This window comes from Ostrea edulis, chromosome 4 (genome assembly GCF_947568905.1).
Source record: "Ostrea edulis chromosome 4, xbOstEdul1.1, whole genome shotgun sequence".
Taxonomy (NCBI): domain Eukaryota; kingdom Metazoa; phylum Mollusca; class Bivalvia; order Ostreida; family Ostreidae; genus Ostrea; species Ostrea edulis.
This window is the reverse complement of record NC_079167.1, coordinates 9452866-9474106: the sequence shown is the minus strand read 5'-3', so window position 1 is coordinate 9474106 and position 21241 is coordinate 9452866. Positions and strand designations below refer to the sequence as shown.

The window sequence follows — 21241 nt, the reverse complement described above, 5'->3', positions numbered from 1 at the left end:
AGTACATGCATTTTCCATTTTGTCGCGAGCACTATTCTACCGCGGTTGGGCGGTGTTAATTTTCAATAGACCCATTGACGTAAAAAAAAAAAATCCAACAACACATTGTTACGTCAATGGGTAAATGGAGATATTACATCTGAACGTCTTGTACACTATGCATGACTGTGTTTCTCCAAAAAGAAGAACCTAATAGATATCAACGTAGTGGAATAAAAATAATTATCTCTTTGTCGGAACTGAAGAATAATCCCTCTGTTTCAAGATTACTGGAAAATCGAGCTCAGTTTTTATTTCCAACAAAATCTCGAGACAGTGGAGGTTATTCTTCGACAAATTCCTCCTACGCGGTCATGATTTCTTAGTAAATGTCGTACATTTCATTTAGGGTTGTCAAGACATTTCTACAGCGGAAATGATTTCAGCGAACCCCCAAATGCCGTACTCCAATCACCATAGAGTCCTCTATACGTATGAGATATGTTAATCTCCTAAAACTCACGAAGAACACAAATTTAAATCGCATTACCACAGAAACCGTTATGACATGTGAGAGAATAATTCAATTGATCGACCGGTGCTTTCTTCATCTGATGCCTCGTTTGAGATAAACTTTTATTACTGAGTCAGTCCGCAAAAACGCCATCATGAAAACCGAATTAGAGGGGGATGGATGATATTTCTCTCGGTCCTACAGACTAGTTAGTGTTACCAGATTATGCACAGGATCATCCATCATTGTCCGATTGGCTGCGGAAACCAGCCATTACGGCATGGGTCTTTATTATTTCTCATAAGCAGCCATCGACCCTTATGTCAGTTATATCCACAGTTCAATTATAAATCACAGATTGATTTATGTTCATATGTACACATGCAGAGTCATATTTGTTGTTGTATGACGTAAATAACAATTGAATACAGTGATTTCTATACCAAATTTATAGACCTTTCAGCCATATATTTTGATTATCACCATTTTAGTTTGTGCCACCGTGTTAAGCCCGATATCGCTTTCAAACTCTATTGTGCATCTATTGTTTTTACATATACAGTATTGAATAGTAGTCAGATATTTAAACAATAAAATGCTTTCTTTGTTGTTTCAACAAAGACATTTTATTGTTTATATTTATAATTTTTATGTATGATTTAAACTATAAACTAGAATTAAGATCTAAAATTATTTAAATAGCATAGGGATGACCATTAAATAGAACAACCAATGCGATGACACTCCATATTTGGTAATGATTTTTGCAGGCAGGTGGTACTAGAAAACCGGATCGAACTAGTTTTGCAACAGACATGTATTTTTTGCATGATGAAAGCAATGTCAATTTCAAAAGAAACATAAGAGAAAAGATTCAATGAATGTGAATATAGAAATAAGAAACAAAATCAATTTAAACTTAAACAAGTTGCGGACATGTTTTATGCTTGTTTTTTCTTTTCAAACTTCTCGTTCGAGTCTGTAAGATGTGTCAGAGGGGACAGCTGGTGATGTGACGTCTTAATGTAGTCAAGTGCCAATGTAACAAGGTTGGCCTCGACTTAAAATCATTCGCCTTGCCCAACGAAGGCTTTCCACATAACCAAATGTAATTTAGTTATCTTGTAAATGATGTGGACAAATAAAAGAAGGGCTAGAAAAATATTCAACTATCGATCTAATAGTCATAAAGATGGTAATTCTACGTACACATCTGAAAGGTTTTTATATCGATTGTTTGTTTTTTTATTCTACGCAAAAACTTAAAGCGGATTTTTTCCCGCTCACCTGGTCAAAGGTGTGTCGTCTGGAACTATATATGCAACCGCCACATTTGTTACACATCTTTTTCTAGAGGGTGACTCCTTCATATAAATTGCTACTTTTGAAGGAAATTTAAATTCTAATTTGACCGCCCACCTATCCTTTTGATTTACTAAGAAAATATATCAATCTCTTCTTCGGAGTGGCTGTATATTAAGCCATCATAACTGGTAATGTCATTGTGGTCTGAAAAGGCGTCGTCACATTTCCAAAGCGATCCATATTCCAGCATGACTGGGAAGGGAATTCTACAGCTTCTAGTAACCATTACCTGGTATACACATGAGTTTTTTTTCCAGGGAACTACGAATTGAACTATCTTGGATCTGATAAATACCAGTGTACACTTAAATCTCGTTTAATCCCCTCGCAATAGGGTTGCGGAGGGATATGGTAACACTCGTTTATTCGTTTGACTGCCATTTGTAAGCCGCATCTTTTATCCATATTCTAATCAAACTTTCGTGAATGGTACCTTGCATATAAACCTCAGTTCCTACTGGTGTTCACAGGAGGTGAAAGGTTCAGATCGTTTAGTGAGGAATTCAGAAATTTCTTGTGGGCAAAATTTAAGAACATTTTTCATCCAAATTTTGTTGGCCTTAATTGAAAGAATGGCACTTAGTATACAGTCCTTACTTCTTGATTTTCATGGTCGCAAATAAAAGGTCAAAATGACGGGGAGGGGAATATTTCTATTCAATTTTTTTCAATCCTTAAAGTATCTTTGCAAGAATGGTACTTCTCTTTTCATGTCTGACGTATTTCATTCCAATTGGTAGGCCGTTCTTTACCGACTGATTTTGACTATGGATTACTCCCTTTACTTGATCAAGGCATTAGGCTCACGGCGAGTGTGACCGCTCAGCAGGACATGCTTACTCCTCCTAGGCACTTAATCCCACCTCGGGTGTTTCTAGGGGTCCGTATTTGCCCTACTCTAATTTTCTTTATTCCATGTAGGATTATAAGACTGATCATCATTGTTCGTTATCTTCACATTTTCATGTAGTTATTTCATGTGTTTAAGATCAAGATCATTGAAAGAGTAATTTCTGATTTGTTTGTTTTCAAGAGTAAAGTGTCATTTCTTCTTCAATTTCAATCAAATTTTCAGGAATGGAACCATACATAGATATCTAGGTCCATGTTAGTTTTCGAGAAGATTTGTAAAGGTCAATATGACTGGAAGAGATTGTAAACTAAATTTGGTTGTGCTTTGTATTGGATATATCAAATGCCCTTACAATGACTGTTATCTCACTCCAAGAACTGGTTTCCTAATATGTATATATATATATATATATATATATATATATATATATATAAAAGGTTTTTACAAGGTCAATGGAATCGAAACTTCCAATATTCCCTGTGCGATTGTGTCAATAACCCTTGCAGAAATATTATTCAATAGCACTTGCAGAAATATTGTTCAACAACACTTGCAGAAATATTGTTCAATAGTACTTGCATGGACATTGCTTCAATAGCACTTTCAGGAATATTATCTGACAATATGCCATGCTGCGAGGGGAGTCCCGCTTCGAGAAACAATATTTTGCTTGTATTACGTATATCCATATGGCTCCATGGAACATTTAAGGAAAAGTAAAACAATTCATTCGAATATTTATTCCAATGCATTGTGTAATTCTTAATTGAAAGCATTTGTAAATATTAACATTCTTCGTATAGTAAATACTAGTAGCTTCTGATACGGCTAATGCAGGGTTTTATGCCTGTGTGAATGTGTCTGCTTAGAGCATTTTGCGTATAACCCACCCACCCCCTTTTGGCTTTGGCCAACTTTTTTTTTTGTATGTGACATCGACATCCTGTTTTAATTTCTATTGAAGAACCAATAATGTTGACGTTATTTTTCTTCTCAAAACTGTAATTAACATGAACAGAGGCTGCATAAGTGTTATTGCAAATTACAAAAACAAGAATGTTAAAGGTTGTACAATAGGCGTAACAGAGCGTTGACCCGTTCCTCGTTTGTAGATTAGTGACAGAATTAAAAAGAAAAAAATACGAACGATGTAAAACACAACAGCTACCCACTGGTAGCTATATAGATCGCCATTCCTAATTTCCGCAAGTCAACAAAACGAGCAAAATACAGCTCCTCGTTTTTCTCGCGTTCCCCATGTTCACAATAAAATTGTTTGCATAAATAGTGAAATTGAACAAACAGAAATACAGTCCCTGGTCGGCATTGTGGCAATATTAGGCATGTAATGATGTCTTCTGATACAAGTCACTGACCCAGCTAACATAGGATCGTCTCCTCCAGCCACCGGTCCCTGTGCCAGGATCTTATCAGAAATGAGTGGCTGAAAAAAGTAATTTAGTGCTATAGATAAACAAACGACAGTTTGATGGCGCGTCAGTATTGACAACTGATGTTTGTATGTCAGTGTACCCCGTGCCATCGATTGTGTGCATCTTGGAAAATTTATAACACTGATTCTTATGAGATTACTATGGACAGTGATTAACACACATGTGCAGTGATCTGGCGATAGATTACGTCCTTGTCGATAATGAATCATTTAATGTTGACCTGGTTAATGGTTGCACTTTAATAACTAGCTGCTGAACTGCAGCTTTCTCCAGGAAAAAAAATTGGGACAGACATCTCTGGTCTATCCCCTTTTTTTTCTAAAGAGCTATAATTCTGCAGCTATTTTATAGCCAAAGGCTTTCGAAAGCTTGAAAGTAGTTTTACATTACAGTAAAATGTTATCAAAACATTCCGAAGTTTTAATGGATTTTTTTAAACCCAACTTTTCAAATGTTTTGAGCCATAACTAATGGTTTGAATTTTTTTTTAAAAGCTATAAATGTTGTTTCGAAGAAGATGACTGGGTCTGAAAAATAACATTTTCATACAATGTTTAGACAGGATTATGGAATTGGCAATAACTCACATTTCTCATCTTGTAGTGGGATTTCGACCATTTCACCCGACATTATCAGTCCTATGTGGCTGTGCTGACTAGTCCGATTAGCTGGCCTACCGGGACTCTCCTCTGGCAAATTCATGACACTCTCGTAATTACGCACAGAATGTGGTTCCTTGTCGTCCTTGATCTCCATGACAACCGGGGATTTTTGTACCGTAGCGTACTCATCTTCCCCAATATCCTCGGCACCAAAATGGAAATCGCCGGTCGTCTGCAGGAAAAAGGAAAAGCGATACAAAAAATTCATAAAACAGGGTGCGTAATTCATTTAATGGGGAGAGTAGAATAAGGGTTAGAAGCGAAATAGAAAATCCATTAAAAAGTCAATTTACTTGATGGGCAAAATAATGGAACATCTTGTAGATAATGTGAAAATTCTTCCAAAATATATGTCAGGAACATAAATGTAAAATAAAAATAAAAAGTTAACAAGAGGCGATATTTTCTCCCTTTTTCAAATTTTGCAAATATTTTATAAGACCCATTTCACATTTGGTGGCATATGCAAGTTGATAAACGTATATTGTCACATATTCTAAGCGAATAATAGTATGTAAATTTCAAATTCTGACTCGCACCTTTTCCCCGTGATTTGTTTGTTATTTTTAATTTCTAAAATTGTGTTGGTAGAAAAAGGCTGTTGATTTCTCTTCAGTTCTTACTATCCTATATATACACACACACACACACACGAGACAATGAGTTCGAAGTTAATCCGTGATCAATTACAAACTGTTGATCTGAAAATTGCAATTTTACACAAACACGCTATTTCATCAAGGTATTAATGTTGAGTTGTGTTTCATTTCATTTTTTCTTTCTTGAATTTAAACATACCGTGTAAGTTTCAAGATGTATCGGTAAATCTCTGAAATAAAAAGAATGCATGGATATTACAATATCCAAATTTCCACCGACTTTACGATTCTAACATAGTTAGCCAAAATCTGACATGAATTTCATAGATTATCCGTACCCGTTTTGTTGTCGTGGTGACGGTGATGGTGACGGTGGTGGTTCGTAGCCGGCTACAGGAAAGAGGAAACTAAAGTTTGATAAAGTCAAGGGAAGAAAGACAACTCTAACCAAAAGAAGAATCGAGACATTTGTGCCTCAGACACCGGTCAAGATCTATTGTGGTCATTTAAGACCTTGACCTTTACTTGTATATGAAATTTAACTTTAAATGAACTTTTCTGTCATGAAATGTCTGGATTTTTTTTTAATAATTAAAAAGTTCAAAAGTTGCTGATACAAAAACCCGACAAGCTGTACAATACCACACCCCGTCTTCGATCTCTGGGGCATAAAAATCATGAAAATGTCTGCTGCAAAACGTGAGATTTGGCTATACTTTACCCCTCTAAATATTAGGAAGCCTGAGCCTGAGTTTAACGTGAGATTAGGCTATACTTTACCCCTCTAAATATTAGGAAGCCTGAGCCTGAGTTTAACGTGAGATTTGGCTATACTTTACCCCTCTAAATATTAGGAAGCCTGGGCCTGAGTTTAACGTGAGATTTGGCTATACTTTACCCCTCTAAATATTAGGAAGCCTGAGCCTGAGTTTAACGTGAGATTTGGCTATACTTTACCCCTCCAGGTATTAGGAAGCCTGGGCCTGAGTTTCTGCTGGGCCTGGACTTGTAGCTGGATTTCCTGTTCTTTGGACAGCGTCCCTTTGTTGCTATGAGCGCGTCTTTTCAAAACCGTTATTCTGGGCGACTTCTGGATTCCCCGCTTTTTGTAATATTGTTGTAAGAAATCAGCCCTGTAAATTACAGTGATATTTAATGGTTAGAATTTTGTCTGGTTCTCCTCTTCACTTGTAGTTCTGTCCCTCAATGTCTCATGAAAGGAAAAAATTCAATATGGATGGAAGGCAGATCAAATACCAGAAGACAATTTTCTCAGATTCATTTCAAACATGATGACGTAAAAAATAAAAACCCCATCATAATCGTCAGGAACAAAAGCTAACATGTATGTGTAAATAATGCTGTGATCCTGGAAATTTATTTTTTACTCGGGCAGCAAAAATTTGTAATTTTAGTGTAAAATTAAAATCCTTGTTGGACTTGAGAGTCCGATCTACAGATTGCCATTATAAAATCCTTTAAATTCAGTTTTGCTTTTTGAAATTTGTGATGATGTGTTATTCATCTGTTGTGTAATATTTGTACTAGATTGATTGATTGACATAGGAAGTGATAAAATGAAAATAGAAAACAAAAGAGAGGAGAAAACGAAGGGGTTGAGAGAGAAAAATAAAATGACCGAGCGGAGAAAGAAAGAGAAAGGCAAGAGAGCACGGATCTGAAATTGCACCTGTCAGAATTGAATTTGATGCTGCTGAAAATATCAGGTTAGTTCCATTATTTAGAGAAAAATATGTTGATAAATACTTTTCTCAGTTTGAAAAGGTTGCACTTTGTTACAAAGTGTATTGATTGGCAAAGCGGACGATGTTTACTCGGCGCTAGCAGACTTCTACTGGTGGGTCAGTTTTATTACAGGGTGTTGAGCTGGGCATCATTGATGTTCCCTTACATAGAATTTATCTGAAATCAGATTCAATTACTGGACCAGTTGTTGTATGTGCTCGACCTACCCTTCTTGTTCAAGGCGTTTCCTTGTTGCTAGGCAACGATTTAGCTGGTTGTTAGTTATACCAGATCCCACAGTTTGTGAGAACATCACCTCCAAGACGATGACTTATATCCAGCTTGTGCTGTTACAAGACGATGACTTAGATCCAGCTTGTGCTGTTACAAGACGATGACTTATATCCAGCTTGTGCTGTTACAAGATCGATGACTTATATCCAGCTTGTGCTGTTACAAGACGATGACTTAGATCCAGCTTGTGCTGTTACAAGACGATGACTTAGATCCAGCTTGTGCTGTTACAAGACGATGACTTAGATCCAGCTTGTGCTGTTACAAGACGATGACTTAGATCCAGCTTGTGCTGTTACAAGACGATGACTTATATCCAGCTTGTGCTGTTACAAGATCGATGACTTATATCCAGCTTGTGCTGTTACAAGACGATGACTTAGATCCAGCTTGTGCTGTTACAAGACGATGACTTAGATCCAGCTTGTGCTGTTACAAGACGATGACTTAGATCCAGCTTGTGCTGTTACAAGATCGATGACTAGAAGAAGAAAAATTGAGGCTGACCATGTTCAGCTCCTTACCGCTGCCGGTTCATCTCATGAAATTGACCTCAGTGACACTTTCCTGTTTGACCTTGATGGCAGTTCACATGAAAACAGACAGCCAAGTGACAGTGAGTCTCCACTGAAAACACAGTTAGACCAGGGCAAAGACAGAGAGCAGTTACTGTCCAAACAAAATAAGGACCCTGATATTGTCCAACTGAGCAAGAGGGCACTTCCACCTGAAGAGTCCGTCAAAGTTGGAGAGTGCTTCTACACCAAAGACGGGATCTTTATGCGAAAATGGCGACCACATGATGCACCACTATGGCAGGCCATTAATGTGTCCAGGGATTTTCCACACCATTTTGGGAATGGGGCCTGGGCCTTTAGAATTGGGAATTTTAACGGCATTTTGTCCAAACTGGAAATTTTAGAAATTCACAGTTTTACAACATATTTCTTAAAATAGGTTGTTTTTTTTTTTTCAATAAAAAGATTAACATTTTCTCTTCATTCATGGAAGTTTTTCTTATCTTAACATTCTGTTTTTCATTGCAATCAGGGTTAAATGACACTTAAAACTGTTTTTCAATGGTGCATGGAGTGACGGAACACCAGCTTTCAAATTTCCAAGTGACCCTAGCTTCTAGTTCTCAGATGAATCTTCAAAAATGTCAGGAGGAGAAAATAGACAGCATCTTTCCCATTTTACTTGCATCATGGCTAATAATATTGTGTATTTATACTTTTGAATACTAGATAAAAAAAAAATTCAATAGAAAAAAAATCAATGGAAATATTAAAGTAAGGAAATTAAATAAAAGTTGAATTAAATTTAGATTTAATCATGGAGTTTCAATACATATTGTATTGCTCTGACATTTAATTGACATAAACAGCCCAACCATATATAAATTACTTTTGAAATCATGATCCAGTTCATCATGAAACGCTCTGTGATACTATCTATGCCAATACACTAATTGTTCAAACAGTAGAAAGCACCAAGTTTAGGAAGATATATATATTTTCATATCCAATAAAATCATTTTGTAAAGTAAATATATCTCTAGATGTACATATGTTAATATTGATAATAAAAGTAAGCTAAATTCGAACTAATGCTGCTTTATACAATGCAGCATATAATATCACCATTTCTGGTGATTAGACTCTCCAAACGAAGTGTGCTGCTTCAAAGATTTATTTTCACATAAAGTACACTGAAAATATACATTCTAAATATATATGATATTTATATAATAACTCTCAGATAGGTTAAGGAAGTTGTTACAATAAGTGAAGCAACAATATAGCACGTATTAATCAAAGAGAAAAATGGAGGAAATTCGGATTTATCGAACAGTTGCCGATATTTCTAGAGTGTTTTATATAATGAACTATGATGGTAGTGCTGCTGAATTATTTTTATGGAGAAAATTTGAAGACAATAGAGTCATGTAACATGTATTTTTCAAAGAAAATGAACAGTCTAGTTAATTACCACACTTCGAACAACCGACGGACGAAATTTCTGGTAGACCTTCCGATCTTTTGGTGGTATCGGGCCTCTGGTCCACAATTTGTGTCAAACCAATAAATATATTTTTTCATTTGATAGTTCACTCAAGATTTCTTTGAATCATTCCACTTTCCCGATGACAATATTGCAAAACAAGACAATTTTTTATTTGACTTGAATTGGGAAATTTTGTAGACAAATTGGGAAAAAATACTACTATTTTGCATTGGGAATGGAGCCGAATTTCGGTCCCCACAACAGGGTGGAAAATCCCTGGACTGTCAATAAGACTTGTAACAGAATTTTGAGTCATTTTATCGGCCTAAGTTGAGAAAAGACGTTTCTGAATTTTGCAAGTCTTTTCATGTTTGCCAGATGGTAGGTAAACTCCATATGTCCCTCTCCAACCCATTCCTCCTTTTGAAGAATCTTTTAGTCGAGTGTCGATATATATTTTTTGGTACACTGTTTTCCCTACAATAGCTCAAACACTTCATTTTTATTTCGGATTTCAAACATTTCGGTTGAGCATCACTGAAGAGACATAATTTGTCGAAATGCGCATCTGGTGCATCAACATTGGTACCGTATAAGTTTTACATTGTGTAGGACCTTTGCCTAAAACTGGATCAGGGAACCAGTATTTACTTGCATGCTATTTAAATGTGTACGCCAATTTTGATTGATTTTATTAATTATTAATGGAAACAATGCAGAAAACGAAATCTCTGCTATAGATAAAAAACAATGTAGTTGATGTCAAAATTAGACCTTATTATGGTTGCATACTTCTGCCCCCGACATGCAGGATAATTTAGTCAACATGCAAGCTAATTATAATTATGTGAATTATAATTATGTTGACATGCGACATGTAGGTGTCATATTTCAACATTGAAAAAAATGTCCCAAATATACAAAAGATTTTCTGTACAGTCCGTATTTCGATCAAGAGGTGGGTTCATATTTCAACATTGAAAAATTACCCCAAATATATAAAATATTTTTCTGCAATCCATATCGGTCAGGTAGAAAGGGGTCATATTTCAACATTGAAAATTGACCCTAAATGTATTAAACGTTTTCTTTTACAGTCCATATCTCGGTTATATCTGGGGTCATATTTCAATATCAAACAAGATGCCCATAGGCCACATCGCTCACCTGAGTCACCTTGGCTCATATTTAAAGACTTTTCCTATATATTTGCATGTAAAACTTTGATCCCTATTGTGGCCTCAACGTACTTCCGGGGCCATGATTTTTTTTCAAAATTGGATCTGGACTATGTCAGGAATCTTTCATGTAAATGTAAACTTTTCTGGCCCAGTGATTTTTCAGAAGAAGATTTTTAATGATTTTCCCAAGTCACTATATATTTGTATGTAAAACTTTGATCCCCTATTGTCGCCTCATCTTACTCCCGGGGGCCATTATTTTAATAAACTTGAATCTGCACTATGTCAGGAAGCGTTCGTTTAAATTTCCACTTTCCTAGCCCAGTAGTTTTTTTTAAAAGAAGATTTTTAAAGATTTTCCCTGTATATTTGTATGCAAAACTTTGATTCCCCCTTGTGGCCCCATCCTACCTCCGGGGGCCATGATTTTAACAAACTCAAATATGCACTTTATCAGGAAGCTTTCATGTAAATATCAGCTTTTCTGGCTCAGTGGTTCTTGAGAAGTAGATTTTTAAAGATTTTCCCTATATATTTGTATGTAAAACTTTGATCCCCTATTGTGGCCCCATCATACCCCCGGGGCCATAATTTAAACAAACATGAATCTGCACTATGTCAGGAAGCTTTCATGTAAATATCAGCTTTTCTGGCTCCGCGGTTCTTGAGAAGATTTTTTAATGACCCCACCCTATTTTTGCATTTTTGTGATTATCTCACCTTTGAAAAAGGCATGGCCCTTCATATGAACAAACTTGAAAGCCCTTCACTAAAGGATGCTTTTGGCCAATTTGGATTGAAATTGGCCCAGTGGTTCTGGGTTGAAAATGTAAAAAGTTTACAGACAGGCGGACAGATGACGGACAACAGGCGATCAGAAAAGCTCACTTGAGCTTTCAGCTCAGGTGAGCTAAATATGACCTCAAATGTACAAAATGTTTCTTTATATTTAACTGATCGAAATATAACGTTAATCCCTTTTCAACGACGTTTTTGATCATTTTTAAACGTTAATGTTAAGAAATGATCCCTGGGATCGTTTTTCAACGGGGTGACTATTTAATGTTACACCTCTACCATGCACTCAGTTTAAAAATCATATAACCACCCCTTGAATGAGTTACTCCATATATGAGAGAGAGAGGGGGGAGAGGGAGAGAGAGAAAGAGAGAGAGAGAGAGAGAGAGAGAGAGAGAGAGAGAGAGAGATGATTGACAGTTGTAGAGATTTATTTTTAAAGTTTCTATATAAAGTCGAGAAAAATTGATATACAGACGCGATGGTACGATGAAGATTGAAGATGCTACCATAGTTTTATTGCCATCGTGTCACCGTGGCGATGGTACGATGGAGTGTACAATAACATAATTCCACAAATCAGAACATTTACAACCCATCCTTATATTTAATGATTTATCAAATGATTGAATAAATCGGATACTTTACCTTGGTGGAATTTTGTGATATGAAAAGGTGAATATCAATGAATTATGTACATTAAGAAAATTATAACCAACAGGCAATCCCGATTAAGCCAATTTAATACTACTGTGTTTTAATTACGTTAAAGGGTATTGGACTATAAAAAGCATGACAATGTACAGTTAAAATATTTCTTTACAATAATGTATAGGAATTTACCAGCAAGTTTTACAGTGGGGCTATAAATTATAGGAATATAATGTTTTTCCCAACACTAAATCACGTCTCTAATATACATGTAGTTTACCGAAGAACTGTCATATAGAATTATATTTATGCAAAATTTCTACTCTATAATGCGCAAATTCCCAGGGTTTATTTTTAAGGGGGGGGGGGGGGGCTTTGCCCATAACCCACTATTGGCCTAAAGGCTCCCGGTCTTTCAAAACTTTTCTACCCTCCCCGTCCCCAACATAAAACCCTTCATTAGTTGATGTAATATCTCTAAAATCACTCGGCTGACCTAAGTGGTGACCAGTGCCTTAAATCTCAAGGCGTTCGGCCTAGTACTCACATGCAACTGTTAAAAAATATAGCAAATATTAAATTTGAAGTTACACATAACACAGTCCGATGGAAATGATTCTAAAATTATTATTCTAAAATAATGATATTCTGTGATCAGATAAAGATATTCCTAGTTTACTTCTTTAGTAACAATTTCATGAGCTCGAGCAAATTATAAACTAATTCAATTTGAAAATTCATCATGGAATGATAATTGATGTGTGGAAGACAAATGTTTAAATTGTTATTAAAGATGGATTAGCTTCGTCATAAAAAAAAAATCATAGATGCATGAATATTCTATATTTCATAAACTCTTAGAACAGAACCTTTCTTTTTCTTATTGTTTGGAGATTAAAGACCCCTTCGAGGATTTCATGTCACCTGCTTAAGTTTTCAATATCCCATCAGATGCATTTATAAAACCTGCGACTTTTCCTAGAACATGGCTACTGTCGCTGCCTGGGATCGAAGCCGGGCCTCCCGCACACGAAACAAGCGTTCTATAGGCGGTTATTATAAACTTAGCAATAAATAGAACTCATTTCAAATCTTTTGTTGCTATCAGTAAATGATAAAGAGGCTATTAAGCAAGAAATGACAATAATAATTATCAATATCAGATATTTGAATTATTGAAATCAAGAATTTCTTCAGGGAAAATTAACTTTTAATTCACTGATTTTGATATCAAGAATTTCTTGGGCATTTTTATACACAAAAAAGTGTGAAATAATTCTTTATGTTAGTTCAAATTACAGATCTGATTGAAATCTTGCCATCAATCATAAAAACATAAATCAACTATCAACACATGTATCATGAAATCCATTACTCATATCAAAGTAAAGATTCTTGATAGTATTTGTTGAAGTCAATAAATCAGTACTGATATCATGAATTTGAATTCTTGATATAAGGAACTTGAATTACATCGGTATTCAATTACACCATACCGTTCGTATATATAAACCTCCACAAGAAGCCCAAGGGCCACAACTCTCAAAATGAATTTGATGATTATAAACAAACAATCCCCATTAGTCAAATCTGCAAAGCGGGGCATCCCCTCGCAAGGTAAGCAATCGGTAAATAATCTTTGGACTCCAAAATGAATAGGACTTAGGTTCTTCCTCTCTTGATAACTAAGATACATTAATCGAGCAACAAATATGACCTGTAACTTGGTCTGCAAGCTTTTTCTTATAAGACTTATACTAAGGGTCCCGTAGTGACTTTGACCTTTGAACCCCAGATCAATAGGGCTCTTCCTCTCAAAGCCACCTTTGAAATATCAAATTAATCGATTAATTGATTGTATATTGTTTAACTTCCCTCTCGAGAATATTTCACTCGTATAGAGACGTCACCATTGCTGGTGAAGGGCTGTAAAATTTAGGCCTATGCTTAGCGCTTATGGCCTTTGAGCAGGTAGGGATCTTTATCGTGCCACACCTGCTGTGACGGGTACCTGTAAAGTGCGAAACGAAACGAAATCTACCGAAACGAAACAAAATCTGCCGAAACGAAACAAAACCCTCAGAAACGAAACGAAACCCACCGAAACGAAACGAAACCTACCGAAACGAAACAGATTGTATAATCGAACTCTTTTAATTATGATAATTAAAAATGGTATCTTAGGCCCCTGTTAAAGTTTACACATATAAATAAAATTCGCCTCTCCTTTGATGTAGGCTTTCGGCTTGACTGATACAAAGTTTTAAAAGTTGGAAGGGGGGGGGGTGTAAGCACAAAGTACATAAATACCATGTGCAATTAGCTTCGGATCCATAAATTTCAGAACGAAAGGTTACAGTCTCACAGGTCAGAGGTCTGGGGAAACACACTAAACGAGGGATGGGGTCGTCGACGTTGGATCCGCCTTTGGGCATAAATACATGTTTCAGTATTGTTTGCTCTAAAGATAAATCTATGTATACATGAGGATATTGTGTATTTGTATGTAGTATATCAAACGATGGATTCTGAATATATCCTCCTGTTCTCTTTGTGATTTCTGCTTAAAAATCCCTTGTTCATAAGCCTTTTCAGTTTACAAAATGCCGACCTCCTCCTAATATTATTGCATTAAAAAAATTCCATTTTCCGTCCCGTTTTCAATTCCCCGTCTTAGCAACACCCCAAATGTATAGAGTTTTTCCATTATTGAAAGTACTCGCACCTCAGCGGTTAGAGATAAAATAAGAGGTTAAGAGCTCTTCCTGCTTTCAATTTTCTCAGACACCAGCTTCTTCAAACAATGTATCTATGCCCAAAGACGGATCCAACGTCGGCGACCCCACCCCTCGTATAGTGTGTTTCCCCAGATCTCTGAGACTGTAACCCTCGGTTCTGAAATTTATGGATCCGAAACTAATTGTACATGGCATTTAATCAACTACGGATATGTACTTTGTGCTTACTCCCCCATTTCCAGCTTTTAAAACTTTGTAACAGTCAAGCCGAAAGCCTACATCAATGGGGAGGCGAATTTTATTTATATGTGGTAACTTTCGCAGGGGTCTAAGATACCATTTTTAATTATTTTAATTAAAAGAGTTCGGTTATACATTCTGTTTCGTTTCGTTTCGGTATGTTTCGTTTCGTTTCGGTAGATTTCGTTTCATTTCGGTAGATTTCGTTTCGTTTCGTTTCGCACTTTACAGGTACACTGTTGTGACACGGGGTCTCGGTTTTTGCGGTCTCATCCGAAGGACAGGCCCATTTAGTAGCCTCTTAAAACACGCAAGGGGTACTGAGGACCTATTCTAACCCGGATCCCCACGGGAGACAAAATCAACCGAGCACAAAAATTGTGGTCTGTAGAGTTTCTACACGCTCATTGTGACACACACACAAGCGCACACACACTGTCCCGTTACTATATTCCCTTTAGCGATAACTTGCGAGGGGATCAAAATACGACAACTTTTAAAATGACATCATATAAGTACTAACCACATAGTGATGAAGATGGCGACGATTATGACGATGATAAAAAGTGTCACTGCGCATGCGGAAGATACCACAAGTCCTGTAATACTGTATGAATCCCCATGGCACTCTGAAAAGGGAGCATGTTTTGCTATATGATTATTTTATATGAAAACACTGTGACTTGTCATTTGCATTCCCCATAATCTGCTTATCAAATAACACTGCTTTAGAACAAGTATCTCAGATGAAGGATAGGGCAGAATACAAGAGCCTCGGAGCACTTGTAAGTGTCTATAGTAGCACTCACTCTCCTTAGTAAAGAAGTTTGTCAACTGCTGTGTCATTTGTAGGCGGTTGTAACTGGTCCGTGTGTGTAAAAAGCCAAACGCTGATAATAACAAAGGTCAAGTACAACAGCAAAGGACTATGTCGCACATTGATGTTCTTCTAACTTCGGAAAGAGGACGTAATACGAATGTTGCTGGCTCAGATTATTTCACTGTATTTTATGTATTTGTACTGTTTGTTTGTCAGCATTGAAATGCTAGTGGTTATACAGATTTATGGGTGAATCCTTTCCTTTTATTTAATCCATAGGAAAAAGAAGAGGTCTATTGAAACAGTTTATGGGACATTCAATTAAACTATGCTATAAGCAAATGAATTTTTCCCTTAGCTGTGCGTGTATGATTAATTTGCATTTCATAAGCGTTTTATTAGAAAACACGACCCCTCAAGCTTGTCTATGGTCATGAGAAAATATTTTTTTTATATGTTTCTTTTTTCACTGTGTAACACGATTCACCCAAGTTTGTGTAGAATTTAAACACGTAGGTTTAAATAATGAATATCACGTGATATTCCATCAAATTTGTATAAAAAGCATTTCCTTATCTCTGCAGGTAATTTTGTTTCAGTGTACAAAACCCTATGTCAACATTCGTGGTCTGTTTAATCATAGGCTACGACAATGATACCTCCCTAAATGACCATTAGAAGTATAAAACATCAATCTACCAACCCACACGTACACCGAGGACAGGATGACCTGTCCAACGGTTTTGAAATATGTTATCAATATGCTATCACAATTACAATATACATAAACAAAAACATGTTTACTTTTTTATGTTTGATCGATTAACTGTGTAACAGCAGATCTTAATATTGTATACAGAACTCGTGCATAAATCAATAGGAATTGTTTTGTTCTCTTGTTTTGTTTTTTGGTCATCTTATAATCTTAACTCTCACAAGTTTCACCTTTGTGAAGTAGTACACAAATATGTATATAAGTGTTTCTCTAAACATATTCTTTGAAGACTTCTGAAGGTTTTGAATACCTTACTTCCACGTGAACAAAACACACTACCAGGGCGTGGCACTGAGGCAATTTGTCAGTTACTATTTAAATATATTCAAATTTCAAAAGACAAAGTCATATCGCACGTACCTTTGACGAAGGAACTAAGAATCACGAAGATTGAGACTAGGTGACCGTCCATACCTATAAGTACAGTTATTGATGTCTATACCCCAAATACCCGTGTAACAGATGGGCCCCGTCCACCGTCAATTACACATCCTGTATCCTTGTAAACTGAAACTAAAACCGATACATGAGACCACAATGAAAATCGGCCCTCAACGCGTGTTATGAAGGAAATATCGTCAAAGTTATGCATGAATGCATTACTTCCACAATTATATCATTAATGTTATTTAGGTATAAGACAATCTAATGCCACCGACAAGTCATTCAAATTCAAGGACTCTAGACAGCGAGGATCGCTAAATGTGAAGACCGAAATCAGATAAGAAGCGTTTCATTTGTTGCCGTAGCATGGTTGTATGTATAAAACACGAAACAACAACGGACTGAGATCAAGTGACCTTCAATATAAACATAGGAGGAAGCTTGTGCTTTTAATTTAATTTTGTTACGTAACAGAGACTAAGAGCACTCTTCATCCCACACAGTGGAATCCATGAAGTCTTGACATCTAATTATACTACAATTACTATTACTAATTACAAAGAAGACGTCCTATGTTCTCTTGGTGAACTACACATCTATCATTAAAAGTCTCCGTGTCAACCAGTCAACCCATCCTCTTTTACTGCCTTTTAAATCTAATCAAACTTACAAAGAATGAAAAATCAAGCCTAACCTTAGCAAAATTAAATTTCAACCAGCGAGTTTAAAACTATGCTTTTGTGCGTGAGAAAAATTGCAATCTCTCTTTGGTTGGGGAAAAAAAAAAACACGCAAGAAAGGTTATTTTAAGCAACCCCGTTTTCAATAAAAAGTTCGCAATCGCACTCCTATAGTACAAAAAAGCTTTAATTTTGCGAAATGTATTCCCTGAATAAGTTAATAAGCAAAAAATAGCTAAGAGTGAATTATAGCTCTTGTTCACGTACTTAACAGATATTTAATACTCAAGGGTTTTGTCTGGATCAATGTACTCAGAGAAGTAAATGATGTGTACATTAAATTCTAAAAGCGATGCGGACACTTTGATATGTTTTATTTTGTCGAAAAAGAGATCAACTAAAAAATCACAACATTTCAAGTACATTGGGATTGAGTATGGAGGGGGTGGTGGGGCCTCTTGTGTTAGAAAGTGCAATGGATGGAGATTCTTGAATCAATTTCGACACCTAGCCTAATTGACCTGCCATTTCAACTTTCTACATTGCCATTGGGTTGTATAAGTCTGACAGGGTTATTTCCCCTGCAGTCACTCCGCGTTGGGTCTAAAGGGGGTTACGGAGGTCGCAACCCTCCCGCTTTTGATTAAACAATTTTGAACAAAGGTCATAACATATTCCCCCTGCGCAGGGGTTGTTCCCCCTCCCTGAAAATCTTTTGGACCGACACTGTCACTGGCTGCTACATTTACCGTCAGTCTCGAAAAGGTTAGATTTATTTCGTCCACTTTCTTGTATGTTTTCAATAACGCACCTATCGAAACACAGGCTGGGGAGGCTGTGTGTGTCACATGAAAAGTTACAACACTGTTTACAAAATATATCGTCATGTTAATGAATTTTTAAGTGTTGAATTATGATTAGATTTGATGCCAGATTTACCATTTTCAAACATGACTTACAATGTATTTTCAGTCCTGCCTGTTTGTGATAGCGAGTAATAAATACATTAATTTTAGATGAATCCAAAAAAAAAAAAAAAAAAAAAAAAAAAAAAAAAAATAATGAAATTAAAAAAAGAAAAGAAAAGTAAAAGCTGTACCTAAAGCAAAATGTATATATCACTTGTTGTTATGTGTAGGTCATTTATTTCCTCACGTTTTAGACCTATGATGGAATAGAAATTTATTTCAACAGTTTGAAAGGAAGAAGTTTTAATTATCAAGATACACGTAACTTTACACTCTTAACCACATTCCCACAGCTTGGATGTCGGAAATGATAGTGCACAAGAGGCATCGTCCTTAACACAAGAGGTACTACCTCCCCTCCATTCTGGAGCTCCGTCGTCAGCCATTTCCATGTTCCCTCGTGCATGTGAACAATTTGCGTACGTATGAATCTTGATAAATATAGTACGCCTATTTTAACGACAGAGAATATTCCAACAGAAATGAAAGTAAAATGTACGTATATAAAAAATTAAATTTCATTTCTGAAAAGACATGAGGGTATGAACTGCAACGCTTCACGTCAGCCTACTTTTCATGGAGAGCTAACACGCTATATATGTTGGCGTAAAGCGTCACAGTTCATACCCTCATGGAATTTATTTCTTAAATATACATGTATCTGTATATGTGTATAGTGTGCAAGAAATATACGCAATCTAGTTATTCACAGCATTCTCTACGTATATACTTCAAATACAAAAAATCAAACTTGAAAATTAGCACACCAAAAATTGGCATAACATTTCGCAAACTTTATACGTATTATAGTGTTACACGCTTTTACTACAGAGTCATGCCGTTGTCATGGTTAAATATCTTCCTTAATTCACATTTTTTTGTTTCCGTATTATACAAGAATGATCTTAATTCCTTTTGTATGGCTGTGTGTCGACTTCACGATTGTAAGCTTATCTCTGGGTCGTAGAAGTGTCTCTCTCCTTCCTGGTGTTAAATACAATGATTAAAAAAATGAATGTAAAGACATTCATAAACAATGTAGAATTGGACATTTATTCTGTCTACATTGCTATTGTGTATCAGACGGTCGTCTGCATGAAGTCTTTAACGAAAATGTTAGTATTGAGATCTACAGGATCTATTTTGGCCGTGTTGATCTCCTCCTCTCCCGTGTCCCCTTGGGTCACGTGTACCTCCACTCCCCCCGTTATTTCCTCGTGACCCCCCATCTCTCCCTCTTCCGTAAGATCCGACACTTCCTCACTCTTTTCTTCTAGACTCTCAATCGTTGGGTCGTGCATTTGTTGGTATGGGTTCTTTTTGGAGATAAGAAGGGAGAGTCTGGGAGGTTGATGGGTAATGGCTCTCACGGTCATTTTCCCTCCACTGTCAGACTTGGGGTTCACGAAAGATGCTTTACCATCCACTGTTGTGTTGCTAGCCATAGGTTGTTCTAAAATATTAAAATTGGACGCGGCGCAGGGACTAACATACTTCTCATTGCTCTTGGTGGAAGATTGGCGCACTAACCCCGGAGTCGTATCACAGTCTGGTAGGACCTTCTCCTCGGAATCGGAATAGAAACATGAACAATGAAGACACTTACTGCACAAATCGTGCTTTAAACAGCGATCACATATAACGTCGTAACACGGAAAACAACAAATACAGGTCGATGTCCGTATGCAACACTGCTCACAGCCACTCACAAATCTGTCCCTTTGAGAGTTCCCAGTCTGTAAATCATGCTGACTGTAACCAAAGCACCATTCATAGCAAGGTTCCAGACAATTCCCTAATGCAGTACCGCTGTTTTCCTCCATGTCCGCACTGAAATAAGCCGGAGAGAAATGAAAGAGGGATGGCAGCGAAATTAAAAACAAGGAATCTCTTAGGAGAAAAGCATGACAGAACTCACAAGAATACTATAGCAGCAACGACAAACACTTAAAATCTGCTTACGGTTACATACCAGGAGGCCAGGTTCCACTTTCCATAACAGTTCAGCAATCAGTATTTACATCGCTACAATGAATGTACGTAAAATTCACGAGAATTTCCGCTGTATATCAATACAATTTCCTTTATGTTAGTAACAGGACATAACGTCATCCCTTTCTGTATCGCCTTTCCAAACAAAATACAGTTGATACCAGTCGGTCTCCATGCAAAGGCACTTATTGTACGGATATACAGCCATTTCGTACATTCCTCATGTACATATCAATTATGTGCATTTTATTATTAACTTTATCATTCAAAACGAGCGGAAGTTGAAATGACAGAATGAAAATAGCCGATTTCTTGAAATCATTACAGTATTCACCAATTATATACCGCGGGGATCCAGGTTAGAATATGTCCTTAGTACCCCTTGTTTGTCGTAAGAGGGGGGACGAGACCGCAAAAACCGAGGTCCCGTGTCACAGCAGGTGTGGCACAATAAAGATCCCTCCCTGTTCAAAGGCCGTAAGCGCCGAGCATAGGCCTAAATTTTGCAGCCCTTCACCGGCAATAGACATTGTGACATCTC

The 21241-nt window shown here is 36.7% G+C and overlaps 2 protein-coding genes across 4 annotated transcripts; both read right to left on the bottom strand.

Annotated features, from left to right (window-relative positions):
• Positions 1 to 3436: 3436 nt before the first annotated feature.
• LOC125670937 (uncharacterized) lies at positions 3437 to 18613 on the bottom strand. The gene is made up of 7 exons (XM_048906385.2): positions 17037 to 18613; positions 15605 to 15710; positions 6384 to 6559; positions 5765 to 5816; positions 5626 to 5656; positions 4753 to 4999; positions 3437 to 4155 (listed from the first exon to the last, which is right to left on the bottom strand). The coding sequence occupies exons 1-7, from the start codon at positions 17086 to 17088 to the stop codon at positions 4142 to 4144; spliced, it is 678 nt and encodes a 225-aa protein (XP_048762342.2). The 5' UTR covers positions 17089 to 18613; the 3' UTR covers positions 3437 to 4141.
• A 616-nt stretch (positions 18614 to 19229) lies between these two features.
• LOC125669512 (uncharacterized) lies at positions 19230 to 21031 on the bottom strand. Of its 3 annotated transcripts, none has more exons than XM_048904058.2 (2): positions 20681 to 21031; positions 19230 to 20538 (listed from the first exon to the last, which is right to left on the bottom strand). In XM_048904058.2, the coding sequence occupies exon 2, from the start codon at positions 20529 to 20531 to the stop codon at positions 19788 to 19790; it is 744 nt and encodes a 247-aa protein (XP_048760015.1). In that variant the 5' UTR covers positions 20532 to 20538; positions 20681 to 21031; the 3' UTR covers positions 19230 to 19787. The 3 variants fall into 3 exon arrangements, with proteins under 3 accessions (XP_048760015.1, XP_048760016.1, XP_056017894.1); XM_048904059.2 differs by having other exon boundaries at positions 20671 to 20978; XM_056161919.1 differs by having other exon boundaries at positions 20627 to 20910.
• Positions 21032 to 21241: the final 210 nt, after the last annotated feature.